Source organism: Salvelinus alpinus, chromosome 28 (genome assembly GCF_045679555.1).
Source record: "Salvelinus alpinus chromosome 28, SLU_Salpinus.1, whole genome shotgun sequence".
In the NCBI taxonomy this organism is placed as follows: Eukaryota; Metazoa; Chordata; class Actinopteri; order Salmoniformes; family Salmonidae; genus Salvelinus; species Salvelinus alpinus.
Genome location: NC_092113.1, coordinates 41,017,080 through 41,032,424, shown reverse-complemented (window position 1 = coordinate 41,032,424; position 15,345 = coordinate 41,017,080). Strand labels below are relative to the sequence as shown.

At 49.0% G+C, this 15,345-nt stretch overlaps 1 protein-coding gene across 8 annotated transcripts in view; it reads right to left on the bottom strand.

Annotated features, from left to right (window-relative positions):
* Nucleotides 1–15,345, bottom strand: part of rerea (arginine-glutamic acid dipeptide (RE) repeats a) — a 346,416-nt gene that overhangs the window by 162,373 nt on the left and 168,698 nt on the right. For all 8 annotated transcript variants that reach the window (XR_011671486.1, XM_071373178.1, XM_071373177.1 and 5 more), the window contains one exon: nt 14,119–14,189. Coding sequence is in view for 7 of the 8 variants with exons in the window: in XM_071373178.1 (XP_071229279.1) it covers nt 14,119–14,189 (71 nt within the window). In the remaining variant the exon portion in view is untranslated. The remainder of the gene's footprint in view (nt 1–14,118; nt 14,190–15,345) is intronic.

The following is a 15,345-nucleotide window of genomic DNA, read 5'->3' as shown; positions in this document are numbered from 1 at the left end:
ATCGAATTTGAATATTGAAACAATGATGCAAATGTCAGAGACAGACAGCAAGGTTTATACAAATCTCTGCTGTTGAAAACTAAATGTTAGTCTAAAAGAAATAGGAGATAATGTCAAGATGCTTTTTATAGTGGAGATCAGGTTTATAAATTGCCTGGCTGGGCTGAAGAGACAGTGGATTTCTGCAGTCAGACGGAACAGAGTAAATAGGCATTTTAACGTCATAGATTTATCCGGTGCTAACTTGTGGAATAGACACCGTCTGGGATGCAATTTTAACCAATCACCATTCAGAATTAGACACATTGTATAAAAACTAAAAATCAGTCACCATCAAAAGATGACTCTCACGACGTACTCGGGCTTCAGGGGAGTAGTCTGAAGGTAACCCAGTACCGCGCTGTAAAAATGGCACAAGGATTAATAAGTACCATGAATAAAGTGACCAAACATGGGTCTAAAATTAATCATTTTATTACAGAGTTTTCATATGTCTCAGATACCGGTTGTCTGTGTGGTTGGTATTTTTGGGTAGGTAGGAATGTGAGACAATATGTCCACAGGAAAGTATAATAACATTTAACTTCTCCAAGCGCTGCTGGTGCGTTCAGGTTTCTATCACCTGAAGCACGAGCAGCACCATGTAAACACGTGCACGAGCAGCACCATGTAAACACGTGCACGAGCAGCACCATGTAAACACGTGCACGAGCAGAACCATGTAAACACGTGCACGAGCAGAACCATGTACACACGTGCACGAGCAGAACCATGTAAACACGTGCACGAGCAGAACCATGTAAACACGTGCACAAGCAGAACCATGCAAACACGTGCACAAGCAGAACCATGCAAACACGTGCACGAGCAGCACCATGTAAACACGTGCACGAGCAGCACCATGTAAACACGTGCAAGAGCAGCACCATGTAAACACGTGCACGAGCAGCACCATGTAAACACGTGCAAGAGCTGGGCAAGTATGCACGAGCAGAACCATGTAAACACGTGCACAAGCAGAACCATGCAAACACGTGCACGAGCAGCACCATGTAAACACGTGCACGAGCAGCACCATGTAAACACGTGCACGAGCAGCACCATGTAAACACGTGCACGAGCAGCACCATGTAAACACGTGCACGAGCAGCACCATGTAAACACGTGCAAGAGCAGCACCATGTAAACACGTGCACGAGCAGCACCATGTAAACACGTGCACAAGCAGAACCATGCAAACACGTGCACGAGCAGCACCATGTAAACACGTGCACGAGCAGCACCATGTAAACACGTGCAAGAGCTGGGCAAGTATGCATGTGCAGAACCATGTAAACATGTGCTTTATCATATAACATACATGACCTACAGTATGTGGTCACCTTCTCGTCCAACATCCCATTCCAATATCATGGGCATTAATATTGAGTTGGTCTCCCATTTGCTGCTATAACAGCCTCCACTCTTCTGGGAAGGCTTTCCACTAGATGTTGGAACATTACTGCGGGGAATTGCTTCCATTCAGCCACAAGAGCATCAGTGAGGTCGGGCACTGATGTTGGGCGATTAGGCCTGGCTCGCAGTCGACGTTCCAATTCACCTCAAAGGTGTTCGATGGGGTTGAGGTCAGGGCTCTGTGCAGGCCAGTCAAGTTCTTCCACACCAATCTCAACAAACCATTTCTGTACTTTCCTTGCTTTGTGCACGGAGACATTGTCCTTCTGAAACAGGAAAGGGCCTTCCCCAAACTGTTGCCACAAAGTTGAAAGCACAGAATTGTCCAGAATGTCATTGTATGCTGTAGCGTCAATATTTCCCTTCACTGGAACTAAGGGGTCCGAACCATGAAAAACAGCCCAAGACCATTATTCCTCCTCCACCAAACTTTACAGTTGGCACAATGCATTAGGGCAGGTAGCGTTCTCCTGGCATCCACCAAACCCAGATTTGTCTGTCGCACTGACAGATGGTGAAGCGTGATTCATCACTCCAGAGAACGTGTTTCCACTGCTCCAGAGTCCAACACCACTCCAGCCAACGCTTGGCTTTGCACATAGTGATCTTAGGCTTGTGTGCGGCTGCTCAGCCATGGAAACCCATTTCATGAAGCTCCCAACAAACAGTTATTGTGCTGACGTTGCTTCCAGAGGCATTTTGAAACTAGGTAGTGATTGTTGTAACCGAGGACAGATGATTTTTACGTGAAACGCGCTTCAGCACTTGTCAGTCCCGTTCTGTGAAATTGTGTGGCCTACCACTTCACCAGCTGAGCCGTTGTTGCTCCTAGACGTTTCCACTTCACAATAACAGCACTTACAGTTAACCTGGGCAGCTCTAGCAGGACAGAAATTTGAGGAACTGACTTGTTAGAAAGGTGGCATCCTATGACGGTGCCACGTTGAAAGTCACTGAGCTCTTCAGTAAGGCCAGTCTACCGCCAATGTTTGTCTATGGAGATTGCATGGCTGTGTGCTCAATTTTATTCACCTGTCAGCAACAGGTGTGGCTGAAATAGTTTGAAGGGGTGTCCACATTTCAGGTCACTTTCCCAGCGGGAATGATATGAAACATACACACCTCTATTGTCTGGCACCATGCTGATAAATCTATGCCCCAAGGCATGCTGGGACTGAGACAGCCATTATTAATATACGGGCAGCGGGCGGCACATGGACACACCCGTCTTCACAGACGGGCGGGGGGGAGAAGAGAGAGAGAGGGGGGGGGGGGGGGGGGGGGGGAACAGGAATAGGCATTATGTAGTGTGAGAGGTCCTGTCTGTAACAGAGGGTAGTTGGATACGGAGTGTGAGAGGTTCTGTCTGTAACAGAGGGTAGTTGGATATGGTGTGAGAGGTTCTGTCTGTAACAGAGGGTAGTTGGATACGGAGTGTGAGAGGTTCTGTCTGTAACAGAGGGTAGTTGGATATGGAGTGTGAGAGGTTCTGTCTGTAACAGAGGGTAGTTGGATACGGAGTGTGAGAGGTTCTGTCTGTAACAGAGGGTAGTTGGATACGGAGTGTGAGAGGTCCTGTCTGTAACAGAGGGTAGTTGGATACGGACTGTGAGAGGTCCTGTCTGTAACAGAGGGTAGTTGGATACGGACTGTGAGAGGTTCTGTCTGTAACAGAGGGTAGTTGGATACGGAGTGTGAGAGGTCCTGTCTGTAGCAGAGGGTAGTTGGATACGGACTGTGAGAGGTCCTGTCTAACAGAGGGTAGTTGGATACGGACTGTGAGAGGTCCTGTCTGTAACAGAGGGTAGTTGGATACTGAGTGTGAGAGGTCCTGTCTGTAACAGAGGGTAGTTGGATACGGACTGTGAGAGGTCCTGTCTGTAACAGAGGGTAGTTGGATACGGAGTGTGAGAGGTCCTGTCTGTAACAGAGGGTAGTTGGATACTGAGTGTGAGAGGTCCTGTCTGTAACAGAGGGTAGTTGGATACGGACTGTGAGAGGTCCTGTCTGTAACAGAGGGTAGTTGGATACGGACTGTGAGAGGTCCTGTCTGTAACAGAGGGTAGTTGGATATGGAGTGTGAGAGGTCCTGTCTGTAACAGAGGGTAGTTAGACCTGCCTCAATGTCAACACCACATCATGAAAGTGACAGTTTATTGATCACAGCCGCTGTCCCCTCCTTCCCTAGTCCATCACTTCTGCTTGAACAGGGTGGCTGCCTGTCCACACCGCCATTTTAGACTGCAGAGAACTGTAGCAGTCCGTCTCTCTCTCCCTACCTCTCTCACTGGGTCTCCCTGTCTGTAAAATGTACCGGGTATTTAATCCAGTATTTAAAAGATGAGAAGAGGGTAAACGGTGAGAGGAGTTTAAAGAGACTGCTGCAGCAGAATTATGATGGCATTTAAATGCCAAGTGGCAGCGAGGGTGTGTATAATATCTCATCTTTATGGCTTGTTGCTTTTAGCTGGGCTGGCTGGCTGGTTAGACTAACAGAGGTTGCTTGCTTGTTGCTTTTAGCTGGGCTGGCTGGGTGGACTAACGGAGGTTGCTTGCTTGTTGCTTTTAGCTGGGCTGGCTGGCTGGTTAGACTAACAGAGGTTGCTTGCTTGTTGCTTTTAGCTGGGCTGGCTGGCTGGTTAGACGGACAGAGGTTGCTTGCTTGTTGCTTTTAGCTGGGCTGGCTGGCTGGCTGGCTGGTTAGACGGACAGAGGTTGCTTGCTTGTTGCTTTTAGCTGGGCTGGCTGGCTGGTTGGACTAACAGAGGTTGCTTGCTTGTTGCTTTTAGCTGGGCTGGCTGGCTGGTTAGACTAACAGAGGTTGCTTGCTTGTTGCTTTTAGCTGGGCTGGCTGGCTGGTTAGACTAACAGAGGTTGCTTGCTTGTTGCTTTTAGCTGGGCTGGCTGGCTGGCTGGCTGGTTAGACGGACAGAGGTTGCTTGCTTGTTGCTTTTAGCTGGGCTGGCTGGCTGGCTGGCTGGTTAGACGGACAGAGGTTGCTTGCTTGTTGCTTTTAGCTGGGCTGGCTGGCTGGTTGGACTAACAGAGGTTGCTTGCTTGTTGCTTTTAGCTGGGCTGGCTGGCTGGTTGGACTAACAGAGGTTGCTTGCTTGTTGCTTTTAGCTGGGCTGGCTGGCTGGTTAGACTAACGGAGGTTGCTTGCTTGTTGCTTTTAGCTGGGCTGGCTGGGTGGACTAACGGAGGTTGCTTGCTTGTTGCTTTTAGCTGGGCTGGCTGGCTGGGTGGACTAACGGAGGTTGCTTGCTTGTTGCTTTTAGCTGGGCTGGCTGGCTGGTTGGACTAACAGAGGTTGCTTGCTTGTTGCTTTTAGCTGGGCTGGCTCGCTGGTTAGACTAACGGAGGTTGCTTGCTTGTTGCTTTTAGCTGGGCTGGCTGGCTGGACTAACAGAGGTTGCTTGCTTGTTGCTTTTAGCTGGGCGGCTGGCTGGTTGGACTAACGGAGGTTGCAGTGCGTTTCAGACAGCTGCTGGAGCAGGGGGTATAGAGAACAAGGTGACAGCTGCTGGTTCAGGGGGTATAGAGAACAAGGTGACAGCTGGTTCAGGGGGTATAGAGAACAAGGTGACAGCTGGTTCAGGGGGTATAGAGAACAAGGTGACAGCTGCTGGTTCAGGGGGTATAGAGAACAAGGTGACAGCTGGTTCAGGGGGTATAGAGAACAAGGTGACAGCTGGTACAGGGGGTATAGAGAACAAGGTGACAGCTGGTACAGGGGGTATAGAGAACAAGGTGACAGCTGGTACAGGGGGTATAGAGAACAAGGTGACAGCTGGTACAGGAGGTATAGAGAACAAGGTGACAGCTGGTACAGGGGGTATAGAGAACAAGGTGACAGCTGGTACAGCGTCTCTAGTCACACACACATGCAGATGGCTGTTTATTAATTACAGGAGTGAGGAGAGATGGGGGGAGAAAGCGCGAAAGAGAGAGAGAGAGGGGAGACAGCGATTCACCATTGTAAATACAACCTATATTTATATTTTTATTGATTTTCCAATTCATACTTCAACTATTTGCACATTGTTACACCACTGTACATAGTCATAATATAACATTTGAAATGTCTATTCTTTTAAAACCTTTGTGAGTGTAATGTTTACGGTTAATTTCTGATGGCTTATTTCCCTTTTTTTATTGTACATTTCACTTGCTTTGTCAATGTAAACATATGTTCCCATGCCAATAAAGCCCTTTGAGGAGTGCTCGAGAGACAGGCAGAGGGTGAGAGAGACAGGCAGAGGGCGAGAGAGACAGGCAGAGGGCGAGAGAGACAGGCAGAGGGCGAGAGAGACAGGCAGAGGGCGAGAGAGACAGGCAGAGGGCGAGAGACAGGCAGAGGGCGAGAGAGACAGGCAGAGGGCGAGAGAGACAGGCAGAGGGAGCGAGAGACAGGCAGAGGGAGCGAGAGACAGGCAGAGGGAGCGAGAGACAGGCAGAGGGAGCGAGAGACAGGCAGAGGGAGGGAGAGACAGGCAGAGGGAGGGAGAGACAGGCAGAGGGAGGGAGAGACAGGCAGAGGGAGCGAGAGACAGGCAGAGGGAGCGAGAGACAGGCAGAGGGAGAGAGAGACAGGCAGAGGGCGAGAGAGACAGGCAGAGGGCGAGAGACAGGCAGAGGGCGAGAGAGACAGGCAGAGGGCGAGACAGGCAGAGGGCGAGACAGGCAGAGGGAGCGAGAGACAGGCAGAGGGAGCGAGAGACAGGCAGAGGGCGAGAGAGACAGGCAGAGGGCGAGAGAGACAGGCAGAGGGCGAGACAGGCAGAGGGCGAGACAGGCAGAGGGAGCGAGAGACAGGCAGAGGGAGCGAGAGACAGGCAGAGGGAGCGAGAGACAGGCAGAGGGAGCGAGAGACAGGCAGAGGGAGGGAGAGACAGGCAGAGGGAGGGAGAGACAGGCAGAGGGAGCGAGAGACAGGCAGAGGGAGCGAGAGACAGGCAGAGGGAGCGAGAGACAGGCAGAGGGAGCGAGAGACAGGCAGAGGGAGCGAGAGACAGGCAGAGGGAGCGAGAGACAGGCAGAGGGAGCGAGAGACAGGCAGAGGGAGAGACAGGCAGAGGGCGAGAGAGAGAAAAGAAAGAGCCTGGACAATTAGGCATATTTCTGTTAGACAGAGACCTCTGGAAGCACACTTCATCAAGCTGCAGATGAGACTCAAACACTGTGTTATTGGTGTGTGTCCTCAGCCGTCTCTCTCCCTCTATCTGCAATTTGATTAAAGCACTGCTGCTAAGGAACCTTTAGATACACACACACACACACACACTGCTTCTTCCTCCCTGAGCCATGTGGCCCCAGCAGTGACCTCCCATCATCACCCGGCTTCCTCCCTGGGGGCCTCCTTCCCGGGCCCCTCATCCACAGCTTAAAGAGAGAGGCCTCGTGTTAAAATAGATAGGAGAGGGGGTTGTAACATCTTAATGGTGCTTCATTTGGACTAAGTGGAAACCCTGCTACAGAGTCATAGTGGAAACCCTGCTACAGAGTCATAGTGGAAACCCTGCTACAGAGTCATAGTGGAAACCCTGCTACAGAGTCATAGTGGAAACCCTGCTACAGAGTCATAGTGGAAACCCTGCTACAGAGTCACAGTGGAAACCCTGCTACAGAGTCAGTGGAAACCCTGCTACAGAGTCACAGTGGAAACCCTGCTACAGAGTCACAGTGGAAACCCTGCTACAGAGTCACAGTGGAAACCCTGCTACAGAGTCACAGTTGAAACACTGCTACAGAGTCACAGTGGAAACCCTGCTACAGAGTCATAGTGGAAACCCTGCTACAGAGTCACAGTGGAAACCCTGCTACAGAGTCACAGTGGAAACCCTGCTACAGAGTCACAGTTGAAACACTGCTACAGAGTCTTAGTGGAAACCCTGCTACAGAGTCATAGTGGAAACCCTGCTACAGAGTCACAGTGGAAACCCTGCTACAGAGTCACAGTGGAAACCCTGCTACAGAGTCTTAGTGGAAACCCTGCTACAGAGTCTTAGTGGAAACCCTGCTACAGAGTCTTAGTGGAAACCCTGCTACAGAGTCAGTGGAAACCCTGCTACAGAGTCAGTGGAAACCCTGCTACAGAGTCTTAGTGGAAACCCTGCTACAGAGTCATAGTGGAAACCCTGCTACAGAGTCACAGTGGAAACCCTGCTACAGAGTCACAGTGGAAACCCTGCTACAGAGTCACAGTGGAAACCCTGCTACAGAGTCACAGTGGAAACCCTGCTACAGAGTCTTAGTGGAAACCCTGCTACAGAGTCATAGTGGAAACCCTGCTACAGAGTCACAGTGGAAACCCTGCTACAGAGTCTTAGTGGAAACCCTGCTACAGAGTCACAGTGGAAACACTGCTACAGAGTCATAGTGGAAACCCTGCTACAGAGTCATAGTGGAAACCCTGCTACAGAGTCACAGTGGAAACCCTGATACAGAGTCACAGTGGAAATCCTGCTACAGAGTCACAGTGGAAACCCTGCTACAGAGTCACAGTGGAAACCCTGCTACAGAGTCATAGTGGACACCCTGCTACAGAGTCTTAGTGGAAACTCTGATACAGAGTCTTAGTGGAAACCCTGCTACAGAGTCACAGTGGAAACCCTGCTACAGAGTCTTAGTGGAAACCCTGCTACAGAGTCATAGTGGAAACCCTGCTACAGAGTCACAGTGGAAACCCTGCTACAGAGTCACAGTGGAAACCCTGCTACAGAGTCACAGTGGAAACCCTGCTACAGAGTCACAGTGGAAACCCTGCTACAGAGTCTTAGTGGAAACCCTGCTACAGAGTCATAGTGGAAACCCTGCTACAGAGTCACAGTGGAAACCCTGCTACAGAGTCTTAGTGGAAACCCTGCTACAGAGTCACAGTGGAAACACTGCTACAGAGTCATAGTGGAAACCCTGCTACAGAGTCATAGTGGAAACCCTGCTACAGAGTCACAGTGGAAACCCTGATACAGAGTCACAGTGGAAATCCTGCTACAGAGTCACAGTGGAAACCCTGCTACAGAGTCACAGTGGAAACCCTGCTACAGAGTCATAGTGGACACCCTGCTACAGAGTCATAGTGGAAACCCTGCTACAGAGTCATAGTGGAAACCCTGCTACAGAGTCTTAGTGGAAACCCTGCTACAGAGTCTTAGTGGAAACCCTGCTACAGAGTCAGTGGAAACCCTGCTACAGAGTCAGTGGAAACCCTGCTACAGAGTCTTAGTAGAAACCCTGCTACAGAGTCTTAGTGGAAACCCTGCTACAGAGTCATAGTGGAAACCCTGCTACAGAGTCACAGTAGAAACCCTGCTACAGAGTCACAGTGGAAACCCTGCTACAGAGTCACGGTGGAAACCCTGCTACAGAGTCACGGTGGAAACCCTGCTACAGAGTCACGGTGGAAACCCTGCTACAGAGTCACGGTGGAAACCCTGCTACAGAGTCACGGTGGAAACCCTGCTACAGAGTCACGGTGGAAACCCTGCTACAGAGTCTTAGTGGAAACCCTGCTACAGTCTTAGTGGAAACCCTGCTACAGAGTCTTAGTGGAAACCCTGCTACAGAGTCTTAGTGGAAACCCTGCTACAGAGTCACAGTGGAAACCCTGCTACAGAGTCACAGTGGAAACCCTGCTACAGAGTCACAGTGGAAACCCTGCTACAGAGTCACAGTGGAAACCCTGCTACAGAGTCTTAGTGGAAACCCTGCTACAGAGTCATAGTGGAAACCCTGCTACAGAGTCACAGTGGAAACCCTGCTACAGAGTCACAGTGGAAACCCTGCTACAGAGTCACAGTGGAAACCCTGCTACAGAGTCACAGTGGAAACCCTGCTACAGAGTCTTAGTGGAAACCCTGCTACAGAGTCATAGTGGAAACCCTGCTACAGAGTCACAGTGGAAACCCTGCTACAGAGTCTTAGTGGAAACCCTGCTACAGAGTCACAGTGGAAACACTGCTACAGAGTCATAGTGGAAACCCTGCTACAGAGTCATAGTGGAAACCCTGCTACAGAGTCACAGTGGAAACCCTGATACAGAGTCACAGTGGAAATCCTGCTACAGAGTCACAGTGGAAACCCTGCTACAGAGTCACAGTGGAAACCCTGCTACAGAGTCATAGTGGACACCCTGCTACAGAGTCTTAGTGGAAACTCTGATACAGAGTCTTAGTGGAAACCCTGCTACAGAGTCACAGTGGAAACCCTGCTACAGAGTCTTAGTGGAAACCCTGCTACAGAGTCATAGTGGAAACCCTGCTACAGAGTCACAGTGGAAACCCTGCTACAGAGTCACAGTGGAAACCCTGCTACAGAGTCACAGTGGAAACCCTGCTACAGAGTCACAGTGGAAACCCTGCTACAGAGTCTTAGTGGAAACCCTGCTACAGAGTCATAGTGGAAACCCTGCTACAGAGTCACAGTGGAAACCCTGCTACAGAGTCTTAGTGGAAACCCTGCTACAGAGTCACAGTGGAAACACTGCTACAGAGTCATAGTGGAAACCCTGCTACAGAGTCATAGTGGAAACCCTGCTACAGAGTCACAGTGGAAACCCTGATACAGAGTCACAGTGGAAATCCTGCTACAGAGTCACAGTGGAAACCCTGCTACAGAGTCACAGTGGAAACCCTGCTACAGAGTCATAGTGGACACCCTGCTACAGAGTCATAGTGGAAACCCTGCTACAGAGTCATAGTGGAAACCCTGCTACAGAGTCTTAGTGGAAACCCTGCTACAGAGTCTTAGTGGAAACCCTGCTACAGAGTCAGTGGAAACCCTGCTACAGAGTCAGTGGAAACCCTGCTACAGAGTCTTAGTAGAAACCCTGCTACAGAGTCTTAGTGGAAACCCTGCTACAGAGTCATAGTGGAAACCCTGCTACAGAGTCACAGTAGAAACCCTGCTACAGAGTCACAGTGGAAACCCTGCTACAGAGTCACGGTGGAAACCCTGCTACAGAGTCACGGTGGAAACCCTGCTACAGAGTCACGGTGGAAACCCTGCTACAGAGTCACGGTGGAAACCCTGCTACAGAGTCACGGTGGAAACCCTGCTACAGAGTCACGGTGGAAACCCTGCTACAGAGTCTTAGTGGAAACCCTGCTACAGTCTTAGTGGAAACCCTGCTACAGAGTCTTAGTGGAAACCCTGCTACAGAGTCTTAGTGGAAACCCTGCTACAGAGTCACAGTGGAAACCCTGCTACAGAGTCACAGTGGAAACCCTGCTACAGAGTCACAGTGGAAACCCTGCTACAGAGTCACAGTGGAAACCCTGCTACAGAGTCACAGTGGAAACCCTGCTACAGAGTCACAGTGGAAACCCTGCTAGAGTCACAGTGGAAACCCTGCTACAGTCACAGTGGAAACCCTGCTACAGAGTCACGGTGGAAACCCTGCTACAGAGTCACAGTGGAAACCCTGCTACAGAGTCACAGTGGAAACCCTGCTACAGAGTCACAGTGGAAACCCTGCTACAGAGTCACAGTGGACACCCTGCTACAGAGTCATAGTGGACACCCTGCTACAGAGTCATAGTGGAAACCCTGCTACAGAGTCATAGTGGAAACCCTGCTACAGAGTCTTAGTGGAAACCCTGCTACAGAGTCTTAGTGGAAACCCTGCTACAGAGTCAGTGGAAACCCTGCTACAGAGTCACAGTGGAAACCCTGCTACAGAGTCACAGTGGAAACCCTGCTACAGAGTCACAGTGGAAACCCTGCTACAGAGTCATAGTGGAAACCCTGCTACAAAGTCTTAGTGGAAACCCTGCTACAAAGTCTTAGTGGAAACCCTGCTACAGAGTCTTAGTGGAAACCCTGCTACAGAGTCATAGTGGAAACCCTGCTACAGAGTCACAGTGGAAACCCTGCTACAGAGTCTTAGTGGAAACCCTGCTACAGAGTCTTAGTGGAAACCCTGCTACAGAGTCTTAGTGGAAACCCTGCTACAGAGTCATAGTGGAAACCCTGCTACAGAGTCATAGTGGAAACCCTGCTACAGAGTCACAGTGGAAACCACAATACTGAGCAGCCATAGATATTGTCTGATGCAGCTATCAAAACCAGTGCACCTGCAGTGCAGGCAGCACCGTAAAAAAGATGTGTTTGTTGCTGAGCCAAGAACACACAGTAAGCATACTCCCTCGTCCCTCTGAGGAGCAAGCCCTTCATTAAGCAGCTAATTAAAATCTCAAAAAGCAATTCAGATTTGGAGGTGAAAAGATGCTCTTTTAAAATCAAATATGTTTTAAATTGCTTCTTCATTACATCCATTAAAGTCTCAGACAATTGTCTCCTAAAGTATTCAACCACAATCAATCTCTGGTCATCAGCTAGCAACAATAGACACAATCAGATGTATAATTTTATAGGCCGCCTCCTCACACAGAAACACATTTTCCAGGTCGCCTAATTGAGAAAGAAACATCAATCCACACATATATTTATATATATATCACACTATTCTACTTGGCAGGAAATGAACTCCAGGAGTTTTCCTGTCTGTTTCCTGTCTGCTAAACCATTCAAGTCCAGTACCTCCTGTAACATAAATGACCACAACGTTAGAGAGAACATTGGACAGAGAAATGTAATAGATTAGGCTTGGGCGGTATACAGACTTTCATATTGTCATACCATCCTTATCTTATCCTGGGATTTACGCTATTCCTGGCATAGAACACAAGGGGGCGCAAAAACGCAAAAGCCCATTGGGCCTCTATTACCAGAATGCTAACAAAATAAGCACAAACTAACAGCAAAATCATATAGACGCTGTTAGCTAAATGCTAACAAGGAAAACGAACAAACTAATTGCAAAGACGGGGACGTACAGCTCTAAGTTATACAAGCATGGCTAGTAGCTACCGAATGTCATTTTCAGTGAGTGTGGACATTTGCAACCGAAAGTGAAGGAGAGAAATTGTGCAAATGAACAAAGTTGTGACGCATGCTTTTCTGAAGGAAGAGCAGCATGTGTCCACAGAGCAGAGAAGACCAGAGGAGAATTAAAAACTCTAGTAGGAAGCACAAGGAAAGAACTGGCAGCTGTACAGATAACACATCCAGAGCTGTTTGACTTCTGGCAGAAAGACATTAGAAGATATCTGATGGCAAACTAGTGTAACTTCCTCACCTGATGTGCTGATAGAACTACAACTCTACTGACTCACCAGCTGATAGAACTACAACACTACAGACTCACCAGCTGATAGAACTACAACTCTACTGACTCACCAGCTGATAGAACTACAACTCTACTGACTCACCAGCTGATAGAACTACAACACTACAGACTCACCAGCTGATAGAACTACAACACTACAGACTCACCAGCTGATAGAACTACAACACTACAGACTCACCAGCTGATAGAACTACAACACTACAGACTCACCAGCTGATAGAACTACAACACTAGACTCACCAGCTGATAGAACTACAACACTACTGACTCACCAGCTGATAGAACTACAACACTACAGACTCACCAGCTGCCACCGTCTCCCGGTGTGCTATTTACTAACAAACACGTAACTGGCTCAACTGTTCTGGGGAACTACGGTGAGCTTCATAGTGTAAAACGATGTGACAGATGAAATGAAGAACAGAATCTTCTTTCTCTTTAATGTACTAAACAAGTTGACTTCAGGTATTAACTTAAAAAGTAGCTGCAAATATTCACATTTATTGTAAAACCTTCAAATAAATAGTTTTGACGTTATTAAAAAAAAAACATCCTGTGGCGTTTTTCCCTATACAGTGATCCCTCGCCACTTCGCGGTTCACTTATCGCGGATTCGCTATTTCGCGGATTTTCATAATGCATTTTTTTTTTTTTTTTGGTGCATTGTGCTCTGCATTCTGATTCGCTAAAAACTCACTCCCGCTTCTTGTATCAAAACATGCTACGAATTGTGCTATCATTTTGTCGTCTCGTGCAGTTATGTGTACGTACATAAAACAGCTTGGCAAATTTACATTAAGTTGGCCAAATTATCTTGTAATTTCGAACATCTCCTAAACCCATAATGTCGACGAAACGGCCTACACGTGAGTCACTGTATTTGTATACATGTAATAGTTGCTAATTGTAAAAAAAAAAAAAAGTTTTCTATTTCGCGGATTTCACTTATCGCGGGTCATTTTCGGAACGTAACCCCCGCGATAAACGAGGGATTACTGTATACGGTACACCGCCCAAGCCTACTAAGGATAGTGTAGGAAATAACCACTAGGAACACATTGGTAAGAACCAACAGTTGATATAGAAGGAGTCAGATGTTCCCTATTCAATTCGACTTAACTTTAGTCTGCGCAGTGACAGATGGCTCTACATCCACATGCTTTACACACCATCTGCCTTCCAGAAAACAGGGGAAAAGAGGCCGTCTGCATTTCCCCCAACACATACGAATGATAACAACACCCACATCAAAGAGCTGTTTGAAGAGCCTTTACCACCAGGCATTCCGACAACAGTGGTGGGGCCTGCAGTTAAGAGCAGGCTAGGGGTGACTGAGGGTTAGAGCCCTGCTCAGGGACAGGGTTATAGGGACAGGGTTAGAGGGCCAGCTCGGGGACAGGGTTAGAGGGCCAGTGTTATAGGGCCAGGATTAGAGCCCAGCTCGGGGACAGAGGAAGGAAAAGGCTAGTACTCACCAGTTTAAAATCCTGAATGCTACATATGAAGTAGGGAGTGTTGGGCCTGCGGCTCTCCATATATACACAATCTGAAACACAGAGAGAGAGACAGTTAGGGATGATAGACAGAGTAGACCCCGGCAGCTCTAGTTGTTTAGACCCCAGCAGCTCTAGTTGTTTAGACCCCGGCAGCTCTAGTTGTTTAGACCCCAGCAGCTCTAGTTGTTTAGACCCCGGCAGCTCTAGTTGTTTAGACCCCGGCAGCTCTAGCTGTTTAGACCCCAGCAGCAGCTCTATCTGTTTAGACCCCAGCAGCAGCTCTAGTTGTTTAGACCCCAGCAGCAGCTCTATCTGTTAGACCCCAGCAGCTCTAGCTGTTTAGACCCCAGCAGCTCTAGCTGTTTAGACCCCAGCAGCAGCTCTAGTTGTTTAGACCCCAGCAGCAGCTCTAGTTGTTTAGACCCCAGCAGCTCTATCTGTTTAGACCCCAGCAGCAGCTCTAGTTGTTTAGACCCCAGCAGCAGCTCTATCTGTTAGACCCCAGCAGCAGCTCTAGTTGTTTAGACCCCAGCAGCTCTAGCTGTTAGACCCCAGCAGCAGCTCTATCTGTTTAGACCCCAGCAGCAGCTCTATCTGTTAGACCCCAGCAGCAGCTCTAGTTGTTTAGACCCCAGCAGCAGCTCTAGTTGTTTAGACCCCAGCAGCAGCTCTATCTGTTTAGACCCCAGCAGCTCTATCTGTTTAGACCCCAGCAGCAGCTCTAGCTGTTAGACCCCAACAGCTCTATCTGTTTAGACCCCAGCAGCTCTATCTGTTTAGACCCCAGCAGCAGCTCTAGTTGTTAGACCCCAGCAGCTCTATCTGTTAGACCCCAGCAGCTCTAGCTGTTTAGACCCCAGCAGCTCTAGCTGTTTAGACCCCAGCAGCAGCTCTAGCTGTTTAGACCCCAGCAGCTCTAGCTGTTTAGACCCCAGCAGCTCTATCTGTTAGACCCCAGCAGCTCTAGTTGTTAGACCCCAGCAGCTCTATCTGTTAGACCCCAGCAGCTCTATCTGTTTAGACCCCAGCAGCAGCTCTAGCTGTTAGACCCCAGCAGCAGCTCTAGCTGTTTAGACCCCAGCAGCAGCTCTATCTGTTAGACCCCAGCAGCAGCTCTATCTGTTAGACCCCAGCAGCTCTATCTGTTTAGACCCCAGCAGCTCTATCTGTTTAGACCCCAGCAGCAGCTCTAGCTGTTAGACCCCA